We start from the raw sequence: 21,336 nt of genomic DNA on the forward strand, positions 1-21,336 counted from the left end.
GGTGGCATTCCCATGGCACTCTGTATCTTCGATACGGAGAGTGCCATGGCACCTCTTTCAAAGGGGCTGGGTTTAAGCACCGGATTCTGCCGCACACCAGGACTCAAGGAGAGAGTTAGAAACATCTGACCCTAGAGCTAATTGTAACTTTCTCTGAGATGAAGATCAGAGGAAAATGTATTTGTAACTGTACAGTCTCTTTAAAGCTTTTGGAGTCTTGAATCCATGACCCCCCCTAGTATTTCCTTCCTCTAGATATTTGAATTAAAGTTTCAGTGTAGTGCAAGCAAAAAATAATAAAACACAAATCAAATATTTCTGGTTAACGTCTTGCTATGTGCTGAAGAAAATGAATTATTTCTGTTTAACTTAGCTTAAATATTACTTTTCTAACCTAGTGCCATAGCAAGACGTGCGTAATCCTGGTAACATGTTTGGTGCTAGTAGGGTTAAGCGAGCTGACCCTTTGTCATTAGTTTCGGTAACCTTGCGTGTCTACACGTTATGCACCAGGCCACTGGTGTCTAGTGTTTGTTTTCTCTCATTCACAATGCAGAGGAGGGGTTTAAAGGTGGCCATACACTTGTCGATTTACCATCAGATTCGACCAACAGATAGATCCCTCTCTGATCGAATCTGATCAGAGAGGGATTGTATGGCTGTCTTTACTGCAAACAGATTGTGAATCGATTTCAGCATCCGTGGAGCTGCCCCCGCCCCCAGCATACATTACCTGATACGGCCGGCGCGAGCACCCTGGTCTCCGCTGTCTTCTTCTCCGCGCTCGGCTCCAGCTTCACTGAACTTCCTGTCCGGGGAAGTTTAAACAGTAGAGGGCACTCTGCTGGGACAGGAAGTAGCCAGCCGGAACCCAGCAGGAGAAGGAGCAATGGAGACCAGGGGACTCGCTCCGGCCGGATCAGGTACTGTATTGCCGCTAGCGTCGGTTGTCGGGCATTCGAACGCCGCTATCGACGCACTCCCGACTTCCCGGCGATCGAGGGAAATCTTCCAGACGGGATAACAGGGATCGAATCGGCTGTATATCGGCGGGAAAATCGGTAAGTGTATGGGCCCCTTAACAGATAAGATAAACAAGAACAAGAGATTAGACAGGGTAACTCATGAGAACATTTCTGTACATTGATGCCGTGGTCTCATTGAACGGTGCAACAGATCTGCTTTTTCTCCTGTCCTGTTGTCTTTTTACCTGCCTTGATATAATCCGCCTGTAGTCCTGTACTCCTCAATGTGTTTTTGATAATATTTGCAACCAATTCCTGATAACATGATAAAAATTGGTGTCTTATAAGACCAGAATACCTTGCTTTCTGTAATTAGGGCAGTGCAGACAACATCAAGAAGCTTCATAAGTGATTTATTGGTTAATTTATTGACTGGGTACTGAGGCATTTCCAGAACAGTCAAATAGGTACATGGGAATTTGTGTTCCACCTGCTAAAAATTCTCATGCCAAGCATTACTCGTACAAGGTGACAACGAAGATGTAAATCATGCTGAGAGAATTTCCACCTCTGAGGGTGCTTCTGGCAATAATTAGTGTGAAATTCTAGAACAAAGAGATCACTTACAGTGTTTCCTACCAGCTGTCACTAGAGGGCAGGGACGAACCAAATTTTACCCCCTTCCCTGTTAAAAGCAGGAATGGTTTAAGTATTTCAGTAGTGACAAGAATGTGACAATTTGATTTATTATCAAGATCACCTAAACAGAAGATCTTAGGATAGCAAAATACCCTACAGGGAAAGTAGGTGTAATAACCGAACCCAACCTTTCTTCTACTTGTATCTTTTGCATTCCACCTGTTTTACATGCAATGAATGTCTCGAGAAAGCAGATTTCTGCACTTCATGGTAATTTCCAATATCTGAGTTGTACCTTGTTTGACACAGCCTAGTCAGGCACCAACTCATCATCATATCTTTGAAGCATCACACACACCCACCACACACACAATTTCTCTCTCTCTCTCTCCCTCTCTCTCTCTCTCTCTCTCTCTCTCTCTCTCTCTCTCTTTCTCTCTCTCGTCAAGCAATTTTTGGGTACCTGGAGTTGGAATTGGGAAAAAAGCACCGACTCCTAATGAATTTAAACTGTAATTAAAATAGGAAATATGATAACATTTCTCAGATAATAGACATCATACATACGATAAACAAAAAAGAGAATTGGCTCTTGGGTGCATGAAGATAGAAAAAATACTTTATTGAAAAAAATTACATATATATATATTTTCTACACGTATATGTAGCAACCTCACTCGCATAATCCTAATATATATAAATTCGTAAAAGATCCATAAAAACAATTCAAAAGGTTGGGCTAACAAACCAAACCAAACCCTGGCCCTTAAAGATTGGGGCTGCAGTCCCCATAAGTCCAAAAGAATGGAAGCTGTAAAGATCTAGAAAATTGTGAAAAATGTGGTAGCAAACAAATGGCCAATGTAAATCCTGTGGGCTCAAAATATGGTAAATAGCATTCAAGCAGGCTTCGTTCTTTTAAGGTTATTGACCCCCCACTCGCAGGGGTCACTGGTGCAACAAAAAATGTGATCCTGAAGACATTTTCAGCCAAAGAAAGCCCCAAGCAGCTTCTTGATTTTTCCAGAGAAGTTGTTCCTTATGCAGGAGCAGTCGGGCCATTAGATTATACCACCAACTTCAGGTATGTTGCCACTGGCAAATGGATAAACCAGCTGTTGATTGCATAGAGAATTGAGCAAATGTTCCAACATATATGCAGCCAGGCATAAGCACAATAGAACACAAGCACGGCAGAGCAGCAAAGCTTCTAATGAGATTGTTCATGCAGTGAAAGCCAAAGCATAAGCATAAGCCAATAGAGCCAGTAGATGCATCATGGAGAGATCACATTGCCATAGATTGGCCTCCAGCATAGTTACCAGTCCTCCTAGAATATGAGCTGCAGAAGCTGGCTGGATGGTAGATCCAATGTGGGTCAGGAAGAATGGTGGAATGAAGCCCAAGCCGCTGTCAATGTGCCTGACATGTTTCGCCGCCCCTGGCGGCCTTTTCAAAGGCAAGGCAGCAGTATCAAAACGGCCAGACTCCATAATGGCGTTCTTATGCCTCCCCACGTGACCATTCCCCTTCCGTCTGGCTCCAAACACGCCCCCCGTATACCTCACCAAACTCGGAGAAGTATGGGCATGTCGTCACTGGAACGCAAGACGCGTTCCATGGCCGCATAGCCGGAAGCCCATGCGTAAACATGCGTCAAAGCGGCGCACGCCCACAGACACGCCCTCCCAGACCCTGGAAATGCGAGTGTGCGGCCGGGACGTCTCTGAAGCGCAAATGCGCTCCAAGCCGGCGAACCCGGAAGCCAGGGCTCCCGGCCCAGGCAGCCATGTGACACCTGCCCCCAGACAGAGTGCCTGGCGGGGCGAGACAGAAAGAGGGGAACATGGGCATTGAAAAACATATATTACTAACACAAAAAAAGAAAAATAGAAAAAGAAGAGAAAAAACTCAAGAAAAAATAATAATGAAAAAGCAAAAACATATACAAAAACACTAAGCGTGAGACCAATATAGGTGCATGCATATTAAACATGAATGCATCGGTAAACACTGTATATGTGCTAAAGCACAAAGCCCCACATAAAAACAGGAGCATATGGGCAAAAGCACAAAACCGGTGCAAACAAGTTATAATCAAATAAATATAACATGAGTGAACGTTGTATATGAACAGCTCAATACTATAAACATCATCCGCATCAAAATATCAAAAAACCAGATGCAACAGGTTGGAAAAACAAAGTTGCTGCAGATGGAAGAGAAACGGCAACAGTGATGGACTATATAAGGGGAGGGAGAGGGAATCACTTGATGGCAACATAGGGTGCAAACGGGGCAGAGAGGGCGAAAAGAAGACGGAGCAAATCACCCCACACTACCTCAAAAAAAGAGAAACCCTAGCAGCATAGGTTTAAGTAGGTAAAAATACCTGATAGTTCATGCTATCATTAAGTCCTTTATGTTCAGTGGCTCTTAAGTTGAAAATCCAGCGGGATTCCAATTGTAAGAGAGATCTGTAAGAGAGATCTGTCAAGACATCATAAATAACTTGTATATACAGTAGTAGCTGTGCTTAGCCCACAAAAATGAAATAACCAAAAATAGTTATTTGTACTGCTGCAATAAAGCAGTCACTGTATTTTTAAAGTCAGATATACATATCTGGTTGTGACTGTATATTTGATGTGTACACAGGAATATTTTATATATATTAAATGACATCTTTGCTGTAAGAATGAAGCCTGATGTGTCACTAATAGGGATGGTCAATTAAATGCAGATAATTCTGCGTTCATGCAGATTTATGCAGATTTTATATGCAGATGGGCCGCTCATGCGGGACTTCAGCCGTGGGGCTGAAGGAAGCCCCAGGTAAGTCCAGATTCCATTTATTTTCTCTTTTCAGGGTCCCTTTAATATTCTATAGCAATATCCTAGGTTTAGTTAAAATGCATCTCTGGTGTGCATAAAAAACACAGAGGTACACCAATGCTTAAAATTTAAAGTGTCCCAACACATTGGCCTCAATTCACTAAGATCATGCTGGAGATAATAAGGCAAGAGAAAACTTACCTCCACATAAGAGAGAGTTATCTTATCTCTTCATTCCTTAAGTTACCTCCTCTATAGTTAACCCTCCTGGCGGTATATTAAAAACCGCCAGGGGGCAGCGCAGCCGTTTTTTTTATTTATTTATGTTTTAAATCATGTAGCAAGCCTAGGGCTCGCTACATGATAGCCGCTGCTCAGCGGCATCCCCCAGCCCCGCCAATCGCCTCCGGCGATAGGCGATCAGGAAATCCCGTTCAAAGAACGGGATTTCCTGGAGGGCTTCCCCCGTCGCTATGGACGTCGTGACGTCTAAGGGAGTCCCGATCCACCCCTTGCCGCTGCCTGGCGCTGATAGGCCAGGCAGTGCAGGGGTCTAGGGGGGGCGGCTGTGTTGCGACGCGGATAGCGGCGATCGAGCGCGGGGCGGCGGCGATCGAAGTGCTGACGCAGCTAGCAAAGTGCTAGCTGCGTTCAGCAAAAAAAAAAATTTACTCAAATCGGCCCAGCAGGGCCTGAGAAAACCTCCTGCGCGGCTTACCCCGAACGTAGTTCGGGGTTACCGCCAGGAAGGTTAAGTTACATCCTCTGTAGTTATTTTACCTCCTCTGTAGTTATTTTACCTCCTCTGTAGTTATTTTCACATGCAGTTAATAAACAGCCTGTCTTTAACTCTGGAGTTATTTTAAGGATTGAAGAGTTAACTTAAAGACAGAAGAGTTAACTTTAGGTTTGCCTGAGGTAAAATGTTTCCTAAATACCACATGCCTTATCACCATGGTAACAACTCTAGAAGAGTTATTAAAGACAGGAGATAAGCTTAGTGAATTGAGGCCAATGTCTGTTTAAAAAGGTTCACTGGAACCCCGTATCAGCTGGGTCTCTGGTCCATAGATCTGCCCCCTTGCAAAAAATGGTTGTGGCCTTTTCTATATCAGATATAGAAAAGGTAGAGGTCTTTTTCTGTATGGTGGCAGGGCTACATGCTGGAACCCAGGCCAAAATTGGTCATATCGTCGATCAGGTCTGCACTTGGCGGCACCAATTTTCAACCAATTTGATAATAATGATCGAATTGGTTTTGTTGATCAGCCGCCAAAGTTGCCTGATGTATGGGCAACTTTATAGTATACAGGTTTAAGGGATAATAACGGGTGAATGAGATAGTAAAAATGGTGGTCAGTGGCTAAAGAGTAGTGATGATCCTAATCTGCTAATTACGATTATGCAAAATGTTGTGTAAATTTTAGAAATTCTGGCCCTACGTAAATTATGATTTAGACATTCAATTGATTTTGCATTCGCAATTTCGCATAATTTTCTCATAAATTTTGTGCCGGCTATAGCAAAGCCCTCATACATGCTATTGTCACCAAATTGCTACGTATGTTAAATGACATCCGATGTGAAAATAAACAGATGAAAAAAACAATTGTTTCTATCCTCCTTCTCTTAAAAAATGACTTTTTAAGATATCCCACAGTTTTATATTATATTTAAATCTGAAGTATGCTAGAGCTGAAATCTATGAATTATTAACCATTTTTTTTATCTCTTTCCTGCTCTAGGGTCAGTACCTATTCAGTAAGGAGTTCAAGGCAAGACTCCCTAACACTGCAGGGTAGCCTCTTGTGGGCATCCCAGTGGCTGCAGCTCTTGAGCGCTTTGAGTCCAACAGGAGAAAAGCGCTATACAAATGTTCAGATTATTATTATTATTATAGGAAGCCATTTACTGACAGGAAAGTATTTTATGGCTGTAAATACTTATCAATGAGGGTTATGCTATAGTCTGACCCAGTCAGACCCGCTCCCAACCCGGATCGAAACCGTCACTTGCATACCTGATTTTTAACTGTTTCAGGCAGAGAAAGAAAACAAGGAACACAGCCTAGTTATTTGTGTGCTTGGCACTATACATAAGTAAAAAAAAAAATGTTCAAAAGACCTTGTAGCTTTTGAGAAAATAATTTTTAAATGAGAAGGAAAAATATTTTTTTAATTGTCGTTTTAGTTTAAAAAACCTTTTTACTTTGCATTTTTAAAGTCGATTTTCTCCTTTACATATGTAGCAATTTTGGTGACAATGGCACAAATGAGGACTTTTCTATTAACCGCTAAAGGCGGCATGAAATAACACAAAAATTACAAGAAATTGAGAAATTTTTGGTCCTGATCATGTTTACAAACTACATTAATTATGATTTTCCCCAAAATTCACATTACAATTTCACATCGTAATTGCGAATTTCGATTATGCGAATTTCGTGCTCATCACTACCGAAGAGTCTTGAGTAAGAGTATGCTTGACTGAAGAGGTGAATTTTCAGGTTGCGCTTAAAAAGGGTAAGTTTGGGTGAGCAATGGATGTGTTGAGGGAGGGAGTTCCAGAGATAGGCAGAGGATTGAGAGATGTCTTGTAAGCAGAAGTTAGAAGAGGTGTCCAGAAAGGCAGAAAGACAGGAGAACATTGTTAGTGAAGTGGAGATTGCATGTAGGATGGTATCTGGAAATAATACACCAAGGAAGAGTAAAGCTTGACCCCCGGTCGGGCACTGTTGCTTTATTTCCTCCAAATCATACATTCACAATACATAAATGTATGTGAATACAATCCTGATGAGACTGGTACAGGAAGTGTGGTGCAGAGGGGAAGCAGGCCTGCAGTTGTTGAATTGTGGGGTGTAAAAAATACCATTTCAATCATGTCCATGTTGAGTTTCAGAAAACTAAAGGTCATGAAGATGGAGATTGCATTGAGGCAGTCAGGAACATGATCTGTTAGGGTTGTTAAGTCAGGAGCTGAAAGGTATATTTGTGTGTCGTCAGCATATAGGTGGAACTAGAAACCAAAGGAACTGATGAGCTAACCAAGACCATACGTGTAGAGAGATAAAAGGAGAGGTCCAAGGACTCAGCCTTGGGGAACTCTAAAGGTAAGGAGAGGCAAAGAGGAGGTGGTGTCAGAGTGACACAGACGTAGCTAGGGTCTTCTGCACCCGGGGACAAAGACAGTTTTTGGAACCCCCTGGGAACACCTGGGACATGCAAAGCGCTCCACGCAAAAATAGGGTGTGGGCAAATGTGTGGGTGTGGTGTGGCAAATTAATGTGGATGTGGTCCTAGGTGGAGCTAAATGTACATGAACTTAGCAACCGTGTAAGTAAGCCTGCCCAGGAAAATGTTGGGTGAAGCCTCCCCTCCAATACAAAAAATAATAAATACACACACACACACACACACACACACACACACACACACACACACACACACACACACACACACACACACACACACACACACACACACCCTAACACATAAGAGGCAGTGTCCTCTAAATATATCCGGGCAGAGAAACCTGGCTTACATGCTGGGCTGGCTGGCCTGGCTTCTGATATATGCTGGCTACCCTGATCCTAGGCTGGCTGGCCTGATGCCACTTTGACTTGCAGCCCCCCCCCATTACTTGGTAGTCTAGTGTCCCCCCCCCCCCCATAGTGTTTGCTGGTAGTCTAGTGGTCTTCTCCCCCCCCCCCCATAGTGTTCCCTGGTAGTCTAGTGATTACGGCAGAAAAAGAAGGTTCAGAGCGTATAGGTAACTTGGAAGACTGCTCCGTGCTATACAATAGAGCTCCGTGCTATACAATAGAAAACACAAATGAGACAAGGCAATGTGGATCGCTGTCTGGGTTGTTTGATAAAAGCTGTTTAGGCTACATGGTTAGGCATCACCTGGTTGATACAGTAACAGGCAGCTAACAGAGACACCCTTCTTCCCTATTGGTAGTCCTCTACTCCTGACCACAGCTACAATCACTTCTTCACCTAGCTGGGGCCTACTTGTTCCATTCGCATTGTTGGTGATAGGCGACACACACTCGCACAAACAGTGCACTCACACTGTCTGCAGCACGCTGGGGCTTTTGGTTTTTGCCCCATAAACTTCAGTTGCACCATAAGAATGGAGCTACCACACCCAGCTGCAGGTGAGACCCACTATAAGAGAATAGAGGGATGGACTTCACATATCTGCTTCTGAAGGCAACTAAAGATGGGAAGCAATTTATATGCCCCCGGAAACTGCGCTGTGCTTAGCTCAAAGGCTGGCCATGCCACTGACATTCAAACAGCTCATGCAAAACAATTAAAAAAAAGTGCACTTCAGCGTGTATTAAAAGTGCTCAGTAGGTCTGAGGTAGACCTACCAGATTAGCAGTGCAATGAGACAGGAGTAAGGTAAATATGAAGCCTTACCTGGCAATGAGGAATGCCATGCTGAGCCTTTTGCTGCTGCTATGGACCCTGTGCTGGAGAGTCACATGTGGGGGCGTGGCTTTGCTCCACCAGGGGGGGGGGCTTACTGGGTATTGGAGCGGCAACTTGGGGGTGGGGCCTCCCGACGTCCCGCGGTCCCTTGAAGTAGAACGTTGCTGTGCCCTGCTCTCAAAGCTGCTAGTAGTTTTGAGGATGTTGTGGTCCAGGGCATTCTTCAGTACCCCCTGGAGGCTGTGCCCAGGGACATATGTCCCCCCCCCCCTTGCCCCCACCTAGCTACGCTTCTGCAGAGTGATCTACTCTAAATGTCCTGTCTGTGTAATAAAAGTCAAGCTGGGTGAGGCCGAGACCATGAATACCCATGGATGAAAGCATTTGGAGAAGGAGAGTTTGGTTGATGGTGATGAAGGCTAAGGAGAGATCTAAAAGTATGAATATAGAGTAGAAGCCTTTAGATTAGGCACTGATGGACGAAGTATGAGTAGATATGGTGCTCAAGTAGTTTGAAAGAGAAGGGGAGGAGAGAGATAGTACAGTAGTTGGGCCAGGAAAAGGGGTTAAAAGAAGGTTTTTTTTTGTTTTGTTTTTAGTAAAGGTTATGATGTATAACTCTCTCATAATATTGAATGATGGTGATGTTAATGTGAACATTTTGTTGGCTATTTCATAATGCCCTGAGCATTATCAATAGCCTGTCTCCTTGCATGGAGCTCAGAAACCATGATGTTTGTGGTAGCAAGTATACAATTGTATGCCTGTGATCACTTATAATATAGTTGTGATAGCCTGTGTACAACATTGCATGACACACTTAGTATGTACAGGATATATGTCAGCCACATATAGTTTTGTAATAAACCAGTTTTACTGCTCATTGCTTTTTGTTGTGGGGCTTATTGCACTACATCTGCAAATGCAAAATAGTAGATCATGCATTGAGCAGCACTATTGCTTATCTACATATTGTAGACACAAATAGAGATGAGCGTAATGACCTAATTACGATTTCGCGAAATTTCGCGTAATTAGTGTAATTACGATTATGGCCGTAAGTACATAATCGCAATGAAGAAGGATTTCGCGAAATTTCGCGTAAGCGTAATTTTCGCGTAATTTTCGCATTACAGTCGGTATTATGAAATTAATGCGTATGGCCATGCTCCCAAGCGGAAAAGTTGACGCATGTATCAATGTTAGGTAGCCGCCGACTTTAAGGATTAATAGCAAAGCCCCCTTAAATGCTAAGAGCCTCAAATTTGGAGAATATATTAAGGAGATCAGGAGGAATAAGAGGAACATTTTTTTTTTTCAAAAAGACCTTATAGTTTTTGAGAAAATCGATGTTAAAGTTTCAAAGGAAAAATGTAAACATTTAAAAACCCGCCGACTTTAACGGTTAATAGCAAAGCCTGCTTAAAGTTTAGGAACACCAAATTCCCAGGGTATATTAAGGGGATCAGTGGGAATAAGAGGAAAATTTTTTTTTCAAAAAGACCTTATAGTTTTTGAGAAAATCGATTTTTAAGTTTCAAGGGTGAAAATGTCTTTTAAATGTGGAAAATGTCAGGTTTTTTTGCACAGGTAACGATAGTGTATTATTTTCATAGATTCCCCCAAGTGGGAAGAGTTTTACTTACTTCGTTCTGAGTGTGGGAAATATAAAAAAAAAACGACGTGGGGTCCCCCCTCCCAGACCTCTTTAACCCCTTGTCCCCCATGCAGGCTGGGATAGCCAGAATGCGGAGCACCGGCCGCGTGGGGCTCCGCGCCCTGACTATACCAGCCCGCATGGTCCATGGATTGGGGGGTCTCGGAAGGGGAGGGGCAGCCAAGCTTTCCCCTCCCCCTCCGAGCCCTTGTCCAATCCAAGGACAAGGGGCTCTTCTCCACCTCCGATGGGCGGTGGAGGTGGAGGCCGCGATTTCCTGGGGGGGGTTCATGGTGGAATCTGGGAGTCCCCTTTAAAAAGGGGTCCCCCAGATGCCCACCCCCCGTCCCAGGAGAAATGAGTATAGAGGTACTTGTACCCCTTACCCATTTCCTTTAAAGAGTAACTGTCAGGCTGCAGAAGCTAATTTAAACCTCTATTCTCCTGTGTTAAACAGTTTAGAAGTAAGCCAAAAAGCCATTAGTGAAGATAAAAATCTCAGTTACCTTTGATGTGTGCTTATCAGAAAAGCTGTTAGACCTAAGAGGACGCAAGCCGCATACTATACTGCAAAGCATTCTGGGGCCCTCCCCTCGGCTGCTAATGAGACGTTACAGCAGCTTGTAATCAGTCCAGCGCGTAGCACTGATAAATCTCCGGGCCGAGTACACTGCAGGAGTCAGCTATTGTTCCTAGCCACATGGCTCATTAATATTCACTGCACACTGTGTTATTCAGTACGAGCTTTTCTGTGATCAGGAAGCAGGCAGGACATGACGACACATTTGACAGAAAAACATGGAACCTGCCATGAGCTGTCAGGAGCATCAATCTCTGCATATACTATATAAAAATTCTGTGAAGTACAAACGTGGACAGTGAAATGCATATGTAATGTAAGTACAGCCAATCTTTAGCTACTGATATATGTGTTTATTTTCTCTGAGACCTTATACCTAACAGCTCCTCTTTAAGAGTTAAAGTAAATAAACACACAGACACTTAGAAAAAGTATTTTAATTGAACAAAAAACATAACCACGAAAAAAGTCCTTTAATATTCTTAATTAACCATTAATACTTACCTGTCCCTTTTAAATAAATGATCCCTCGCAATATCCTTGGAAATGTTCTATCAGTTACAATGTAACAAAGTTATTACAATGTAACAACTTTGTTACATTGTAACTACGCCGCACCCGACGTCACTCGCCGCCGCCGCGTCTGTGCTGCATGGACCGGACAGAGCTCTGAGCTATAGCTCAGAGCTCTCTAAGCATCTTTGTATTTGGGCTCCAAGGAGCCCCATTGGTCCTTAGCAGACCAATGGGGTTCCTTTAAATCAGAAGGAACCCCATTGGTCTGCTAAGGACCAATGGGGCTCCTTGGAGCCCAAATACAAAGATGCTTAGAGAGCTCTGAGCTATAGCTCAGAGCTCTGTCGGGTCCGTGCAGCACAGACGCGGCGGCGGCAGCGGTGGCGAGTGACGTCGGGTGCGGCGTAGTTACTATGTAACAAAGTTGTTACATTGTAATAACTTTGTTACATTGTAACTGATAGAACATTTCCGAGGATATTGCGAGGGATCATTTATTTAAAGGGACAGGTAAGTATTAATGGTTAATTAAGAATATTAAAGGACTTTTTTCGTGGTTATGTTTTTTGTTCAATTAAAATACTTTTTCTAAGTGTCTGTGTGTTTATTTACTTTAACTCTTAAAGGAAATGGGTAAGGGGTACAAGTACCTCTATACTCATTTCTCCTGGGAGGGGGGGTGGGCATCTGGGGGACCCCTTTTTAAAGGGGACTCCCAGATTCCACCATGAACCCCCCCCCAGGAAATCGCGGCCTCCACCTCCACCGCCCATTGGAGGTGGAGAAGAGCCCCTTGTCCTTGGATTGGACAAGGGCTCGGAGGGGGACGGGAAAGCTTGGCTGCCCCTCCCCTTCCGAGACCCCCCAATCCATGGACCATGCGGGCTGGTATAGTCAGGGTGCGGAGCCCCACGCGGCCGGTGCGGAGCATTCTGGCTATCCCAGCCTGCATAGGGGACAAGGGGTTAAAGAGGTCTGGGAGGGGGGACCCCACGTCGTTTTTTTTTTTATATTTCCCACACTCAGAACGAAGTAAGTAAAACTCTTCCCACTTGGGGGAATCTATGAAAATAATACACTATTGTTACCTGTGCAAAAAAACCTGACATTTTCCGCATTTAAAAGACATTTTCGCCCTTGAAACTTAAAAATCGATTTTCTCAAAAACTATAAGGTCTTTTTGAAGAAAAATTTTTTCCTCTTATTCCCACTGATCCCCTTAATATACCCTGTGAATTTGGTGTTCCTAAACTTTAAGCAGGCTTTGCTATTAACCGTTAAAGTCGGCGGGTTTTTAAATGTTTACATTTTTCCTTTGAAACTTTAACATCGATTTTCTCAAAAACTATAAGGTCTTTTTGAAAAAAAATGTTTTCCTCTTATTCCTCCTGATCTCCTTAATATATTCTCCAAATTTGAGGCTCTTAGCATTTAAGGGGGCTTTGCTATTAACCCTTAAAGTCGGCGGCTTTTTTATATTATACGGAGCGTTACGGTTTAACGCGAAATTGCGGTAGCGTTTAATGCGAAATTACGGCATGAACGAAAGGCGAAATTACGCGTTGGAAATTACGCTTACGGTATTTTCAATTACGATTTTAATGGCAATTACGCTACCGTAATTTCGCATCGTAATCGCAAATTTCGCATGCGTAATTTTAGTAATGCGAAATTACGAAAATTTCGGCTCAACTCTAGACACAAACAACTTTGACAGTCCATCATCATTGCTTTGGGTTGTGGGTCTCATTGTAGTATATTTGCACTACAAGTTTGTGTTAGTGTTGATAAAGAAAATGTAAACCACACAACTTATTGTGCATATATTTGTAGTCACAAACAAACATTCTTTTATACCTCGGTTTTTGACAAAATGTTTGTCAACTGCGACATCTGTGATCAGGTTGTGAATGAAAAGAGAACATTGGCAACCAGTGCTGCTGTCTAAATATAGTATCACTGCCTAATAAAAAAAAACATAAAAGAAGACTGATCAGGAAACAAAATGTAATGAGTACTGAGCATGCGTGGACTCGCTCTTCTCACGTTTACGGGCCTCTGTAGATGTTGTTTCATCCTGCTAAAGTTTAGCTGAAGTATTTTCATATTTAGCAATTTAGCTAATTATGAGAAATGAAGTCACTTTCCTTGTTGTTGCTGGACATTGATTTATATGATTCTTTTTAATAGGCAGTTTTTACATGCTTTTACTTTAAACTCTTTGGGGGGGGGGGGGGGGGGGTAATGTATCATGAAATCCTTAAAGGACATCCGAGGTGAAAATAAACTAAGGAGATAAACAATTGTATCTATCCTCCTTCTTCTAAATATGACCTTTTTTTTTGTAATCCTACAGTTTTATTTTATATTTAAATCTACTTTTTACATTTTTTTTAATGTTTGATGGCCCCTGCTCGCTGACACATTCATTGTAGTATGCCAGAGCTAAAATCTATAAGCCATTGACCTTTTTATCTCTTTCCTGCTCTTAGAAGCCATTTACTGCCAGGAAAGTATTTTATGGCTGCAATTCCTTATCAGTGAGGGTTCCGCAATAGTCCGACCCAGTCCCGACCCAGACAGAAATTGTCACTTGCATACCTGATTTTTAACTCTTTCAGGCAGAGAAATAAAAAAAGAATAGTTATTTGTGTGCTTGACACTGTACATACACATATCTATCTCATCATGTCACCTCAGATGTCCTTTAATAAACAAATAATAACTTATTGCATCACTGTGTAATCTCAGTTTATTGCCACTTTAGCCTTTTTTTCATTTGTTGATACCTATCGATGTGGTTCATGGCTGGGAATCACTTCTGCAAGCAGGATGCAATCTGGCTGTCTGAGCCAACCGTGCTGTTTGGTGATCTTATAGCCCGTGGTGAAATAAAGGGGCAGGCTGATTGGATACTGAGCAGGTAAGGGAATCAGATTTTTGGTGATACTGGCGAGGTTAATACATCTTCCAACTTCGTACTGGTAACCAGGTGTTATAGATGCAGACTTTACGTCCAGTAAGTCAATAGAGTTATGTTAGGACACTTTTTATTATGTAATTTTTTTTTAAGTAAAATAGTATATAGAGTGCATAACTGATTTGAAGGTTCAAGGTCAAGGACTGTCAAACAGATTGTGCTTTCACTGCTTAGTGCACTCCCTAATGAGTCACTGACTTTAAAAAAGAATGCAAGATACAAATACTAACTTTTTAAATGTTAAGATATGCTATTTTTTGTCATCTCTATTTAGAACTTGCCTGAAGCTTGGCAGTATATTGAGGACAGGGGAAAATACCAGTGACTGGCTTGGGTGGAATGCAGTCTTAACATTTGGACATAATGTGCACCAGAACTGCCATCTATTTGAGTGATGCCTTACAGAAAAATACTGTACACTCTTTATTTAAAACAGATGCTTTAACAACATTTTTCAGTTCATTAAAAGCCAAGTATTCCATGTTTGGAATCTTGGAAAGCAGTAGCTGGGCAGTGTATTACAAACAGCAACTGTGCGGTTGTTGACCATCAGTCAAGCTGCCAGCACCTGAAGCATTATTTAAGCCTAATATGCTTGCATAATATGACAAATGGATGTCAGAAGGGTAGCTGAACAGTGCATGGCAACTGCACCATTCAACCATTTGCATGAACTAGGCCTTAAGACCACCAAACACATTACTGGTGACCTCTTATCAGGAAAACATTACATGTGACTTAAATCCATTTACCTGGGTAGCGATCATGCACACTCCTTATTACATCTGATGTAATGTTGACCAGACAGTTGCCAACATTAGCTTTGTACTGCTTAATGCAATACAAAACTATGGAAATATTACATCAGCACGGCTTCTGCCCACTCCACCTCCACGTCTATCCACATCAAACTTGTAAAGAACAGCTTTTCCTAACCATCATGTCAATCCTGAGGGCCTGGATTTTCATTCGATTTTTGTTAGGTTCAATGCTTCTGTTCTAAATAACGTTTAATCTATTGAACATATATAATAATGTTCTGTAGGCCTTAGAGCAGGGGTCCTGAAACTAAGTCCCGTGGGCCGAATGCGCCCCCCTGAGGCTTTTTCACTGGCCTCCCAAACGCAAAATGTATAACTTATAGATACGGCCCACTGTACCTGTAAATATCGGCTACTAACATATAGAATAAAAGACAAAAGACAAACACTTATATAGCGCTTTTCTCCTTGCGGACTCAAAGCGCCAGAGCTGCAGCCACTAGGACGCGCTCTATAGGCAGTAGCAGTGTTAGGGAGACTTGCCTAAGGTCTCCTGCTGAATAGGTGCTCGCTTACTGAACAGGCAGAGCCGAGATTTGAACCCTGGTCTCGCTGACTTCCAGCAGTTATTTGGTCACCTGGGTATGCTTTATTGTCTGGTGCACAAAGACGTTCTTTGGTGCGCCACATGACTGAATGGCTGCTGCTGGGAGTTCTCCTCCAGGCATGATTGGAAGGCAGGGGGGGGGGGGGGGAAACAATACCTAGATTGAAAGTATGTATGTATGTTCCGGCCCCCCGGCAGTCTGAAGTATGTTGACCCAGCCCTTCACCGAAAAAGTTTGGGGACCTCTGCCTTAGAGAGAGAGGATGATGATGCACAGCACAAGAGGAGAGACGATGCACAGCACAAAACCGAACACGGAAACCCTTTGTAGACATTGTGAAATGCATGCAAACCTGGCTGCAGAAGAGTAAAAAAAAATTAGACACTAATGATTGAGTGCAGCATTTTTGGAGTGATTGTGCTTTAATGAAAGAGATAGGAGTGCTGCAAAATCACTTTTGAATCACTTTTCAAAAGTGATTTTGCAGCGACTTTGTGGGTGATTGTTCTATTTAAAGTGGATCTGAACTCTTGTACAGGACAGTAAGAAAACATAGAGAAATGCACCCTGTATGTATTTAGAGAGTTTAGCCTGTCTAATTCCCCCTCATCTGTGTCTAATCATACGTTGTAATTTGATCTGTCAGCTGGCTGTCAAAGCAGAGAGCTAACTGGTAAACACAGGATGTTAACAATATGTCTGCTTCCATGAAAGCAGGAAGTAGACACATTGCAGGATTTGTATGTTTGTTTGTTTTTAACCAGTTCAACCCCAAGGGTTTTTACCCTAACGGACCAGAGTAATTTTCACCTGTCAGTGCTCCTCCCTTTTATTTGTCAATAACTTTATTACTACTTATCACAACAAAATGATCTATACCTTGTTTTTTTCGTCACTAATTAGGCTTTCTGTGGGTAGTACATTTTGCTACGAATTGTTTTATTCTAAATGCATTTTAATGGGAAAAATAAGAAAAAAATGAAAAAAAATTATTTCTCAGATTTTGGCCATTATAGTTTTAAAATAAAATGTTCTCCTGTGGATAAAACCGATACATTTTATTTGCCCAGTTGTCCCGATTATTAAACCATTTAAATTATGTCCCTATCACAATTTATGACGACAATATATTATTTGGAAATATATAGGTGTTATTTTTCAGTTTTTTTCCTTTTCTGGTCCATAATTACAAGCCCCTACGTAGTAAAGTAAAAGTAATTTTCCCTCAGAAAATATAGATTAAAAAAGCTGAGTCCCTAAGGCAAATATTTATGTATTTAAAAAAAACAACAGATTTTTTTTTTTGTACAAGTATTTTTTTTTTTGGGGGGGGGGGGGGTTGGGTTTGAAAGTGTAAGTTATTCATTTTATTGATATTTTAATAAGTGTATATGTATGTATTTGCCTGTATGTGTATTTTTACTTTTTGGCCACTAGATGGCGCTAGTGAACACTCTCCCCCTTTATAGGAAGTGATCACTTTTCTTTTTCTTTTCTGTTTTTTTTCTGTTGCGGTCACGTCCAATCATTCCAGGCGTTGCGATTGGGTAGAGGACCGCTCGGTCCTCTTCCCCAATCTTTGAACAAGGGGTCCCAACGGTAAAAGGCGGCGGCAGGGGAGCGCGCACTCGTGCGGAGCGGCGGTGGGAGCGAGTGACGTATTAAAACGTGCTGTTGCCGTTAACAGGCTCAAACAGGACATTTTAATATGCTACAATGTCATTGAATGGTTAAAGGTTATTATGTTGTTGCCTATTCTTTAGAGGAAAGAGGAAGTTCTGAGTTCAGGTCCACTTTAAATAAAGTTTAAACTACGGTACTTGCCTGGTGTCCCAATGTCCAGCTTCTGCTGCGTAGCCCAGCCCCCTAACTCTAAGGATTGAGCTTCTCTGTTTGGTGAATACAAATCCTGCTGGATCACCGGACAAAGTGCTTGCATATTTCCAAGTGTAGGAGCGATCCTCAGCGGGCCCCAGGCCTAACACAGTTGCAGATTGTTACTTTGTACTTGAAGTCTAAATTTCCATCTTCACCTACATGCCACAATGTCTTGTTACACAACACAAAATATGCCTCTTAAACTTACTGACACATTTTGTTTTCTTTGGTTTAACAGATAGCAGGATTCTCTGTTTATTTTATTCTCTTTTTTGATTATGCTCATTAAAGGTTTCAAGATCCCCACTACTCCTTCCTCAATTCCTACGAAATACCAGACTGTGTTTATTGCTGACTCAGAACAGAAAGGTTTCAACTCTGGATCGCTGAGATTTCCTTGTAGTCAGAATCAGGTGATGTGAAAACGCTTTCAATATAATCTGTGCAATCTCAAGTGCATATATCATTGAACTTTTTCTGAAATTTTCTACAGTAGTCAGTTTTATAAATTATTCACACAAGTGTAGATTATAATCGAGGAATATTTATTTTATTAGCAAGGAATGTATATTGACATTAAACCAAACAATCTAAATTTCTGTCCTCCAGATGGACCACAAATAGTAGCAGGGGAGGTGCAAAGGGTTGTGGCCAAATCAAATGCAAATCCGTTTTAACCCTTGCATTTGCAGCAAAGCATAACACACAGCAATAAAAAATGCCAAAGTAAAGGATCTTGGCTCTCCCCAAAAAATGCTGCAGCATTCTCAAATTAAACCAGCCCACCAGAATCATCTTGTGTTGGAATTAAAACACAGCTCCACACAAATTCTATATTTCAGTACTGCACAAACGCTGGCAAATTGAATGAAGTATTGATTTCTTGCCTTTTTCCAAATCATCATAGATAAGATCACAGCAGAATTCTTAAAGGGAAGATCCAAGTAAAAAACAAACAAACACGTTCTCGTACCTCCAGGCTCTGGCAGCCGGTATGTCCCTTGCCGTAGCTCCGGTGTCTTGGGGTCCCCTCCGTTGCAGATGCCGACCTCACCAGGTCGGCATCTACTGCTCGTGCACGAATGCGCAGCCACGCCGCCCGTGATCACACTCACGTGGTCTGGACTGCACCTACTCAGAACACTCCAGACCACATGAGCACAATCACAAGCTGCGCATTCGCACAGGCGCAGAAGATGCTAACCTGGCAAGGCCGGCATCTGCAATGGATGGGACTCCAGGACACTGGAGCTGCTGCAAGGGAAATATTGGCTGCCAGAGCCTGGAGGAAGCCCCGGGGAAATAGAACCTTTTTTTTTGTTCCTCGGATCATTATAAGGTCCTCATTAATTATACAATCTTAATTGTACAATCTTACCACTTCTGTGTAATATGGGGACTATCCAAAGTATCCATTTCAACTTTTACTGCATAGATTTGGATTGTACAATCAAGATTGTATCATTGATGGGCATTTAGTTGCAAATTAAAAAGGAACTGTAGTGAAAATACCATAATTAATAAAATAACTTTTTTTTTTACCATACTATTTAGTCAGTGTTTGACCATTGTAAAATCTTTACTTTCCCTGGATAACAGTCTGAAAAGTGTGACAGGTGGCGATATCTTTACTCTTGCCAGGAGATCACTGTAATATTCGTTTACTGAGATTCCTTTGCACAGAGGGAGATACTGTTTGCTTGGCAGTTAGAAACCCTGGTTATTTCCCACAATGCAATGAGGTTCAAAGACAGTAAACTGTCAGGGCCATGACATCACACTGTGGGTGGGGTTTCACCACAATATCAGCCATACAGAAGTCCCTGATGATTTATTTAAGAAAAGGTCAAGATTTCTTGTGGGAAAGGGGGTATTGGCTACTGGGATGAAGTTCAATCCTTGTTTAAAGTTACTCTTAAATTTCCATTATTAAGAAATATAACAAACAGACAAAATGATTGCTTACTAATCTGGATTACAAACCAATATATTTTAATTACTTGCTGATACACGTGACTTAAAGGATACCTGAAGTAATATGTAATATGATGAGATAAACATACTGTATGCATGTTCAGTCCAAATCCAACTTGGAACTAGTAGTTAAGGTTCTTTTTCTTTTTTCTCACTTTAAGAGCTAAGAATCCAGGGCTCTAAATTATTCTAAATGATGTTTCTGTGTAGCCAGACCTTAGCGAAACTCCGTTTGATAATTAATTAGAGGTTATAAAACTTATGTATGGCTGAGGAACACTTCTGAGTGCAAGGAACAAATTGAAAAATCATTTAAGATTTGTCCATCTAGACGTTTTATAATCATTAAAAAGTGTTCTAATTCAGTTGATACAGTCAAAACTTTAAACTGAGTTTTTTTTATTTAACCTTTAAAATGAAAACAAGGCTAATGTACATTATTTCAGGAAAGCCCTTCTTGGGATTAGCACTGTAGTTTCACACATTAATCATTTTATTTTCACTTCGGGTTTAGGATAACTAAAACATGACAAAATTATAGTTGAATAAAAACCCCTACATAAAATTACAGTCCTGCTATACTGCAGAGTGCTCTGTTAAATAAAAATGCCAGTCATCAACATGTAGATTGCATTCCCAAACAAACTTGATACTATCTTAACCTCCCTGGCGGTAAGCCCGAGCTGAGCTCGGGCTATGCCGCGCAGGGGGAGATCTCAGCCCCTGGTGGGGCGATTTTCATTCTGTAAATTGCTGTGCGCGCAGCTAGCCGCGCGCACAGCTTGATCGCCGCCGCTCTGCGGCGATCGGCCGCACGCAGCGGCTGAAGAGGGCCCCCCCGCCAGAGCCCTGCGCTGCCCGGATCAATGAGTTCCGGGCAGCGCTATGGGCTGGATCGGGTGTGCCTGACGTCAGGAAGTCGGCTGACGTCCATGACGTCATCCCGATCGTCGCCATGGCGACAGGAGAAGCCAAACAGGGGAACGCGTTATATACGCGTTCCCCTGTTTGCAATAGATGCCGGCGACGATCGGACTAGAGGGCCACATGCGCCCTCTAGTGGTGTTTCATGTAGCTACCACTCTGGTAGCTTTACATGAAACAAAAAAAAAATTTTTTTAAAAAAAGGAATTTTTCAATTAGGAAAAAAAAAATTAACCGCCAGGGAGGTTAAATTTCATAATGGATATTATCTTGATCTTAAAGAGACTCTGAAGTCTCATAAAATTCATGTTTTTATTTTAAAAATGTGTTTAACATTATAGTCCTACCTAAAACGCCACATCCCCGTGGCTGCAATCTCACTAAATCCCCCCTAATTCCCCCCTCCCTCTCCCCCGCAAATTCTACGACTTTCTTGGTCATGGATTTTGCTGCTGGAGGAGGCAGAGCTTTCAGCCGCAGCTCTGCCTCCTTACGCGTCAATCAGCCGCGTATCTCCGCCTCTCCCCCACCCCTCTCAGTGATGGAAGACTGACGACGGCGGGCGTTAGTCGGTGAT

The 21,336-nt window shown here is 42.2% G+C and overlaps 1 protein-coding gene across 6 annotated transcripts in view; it reads left to right on the forward strand.

The window, feature by feature from the left end:
• Window positions 1-21,336, forward strand: part of STPG1 (sperm tail PG-rich repeat containing 1) — a 127,947-nt gene that overhangs the window by 35,310 nt on the left and 71,301 nt on the right. For all 6 annotated transcript variants that reach the window (XM_068268986.1, XM_068268987.1, XM_068268984.1 and 3 more), the window contains exon 3: window positions 18,153-18,274. In XM_068268986.1, the coding sequence (XP_068125087.1) occupies window positions 18,153-18,274 (122 nt within the window). The remainder of the gene's footprint in view (window positions 1-18,152; window positions 18,275-21,336) is intronic.

The sequence above is a fragment of the Hyperolius riggenbachi genome, chromosome 2 (assembly GCF_040937935.1).
Source record: "Hyperolius riggenbachi isolate aHypRig1 chromosome 2, aHypRig1.pri, whole genome shotgun sequence".
Lineage (NCBI taxonomy): Eukaryota > Metazoa > Chordata > Amphibia > Anura > Hyperoliidae > Hyperolius > Hyperolius riggenbachi.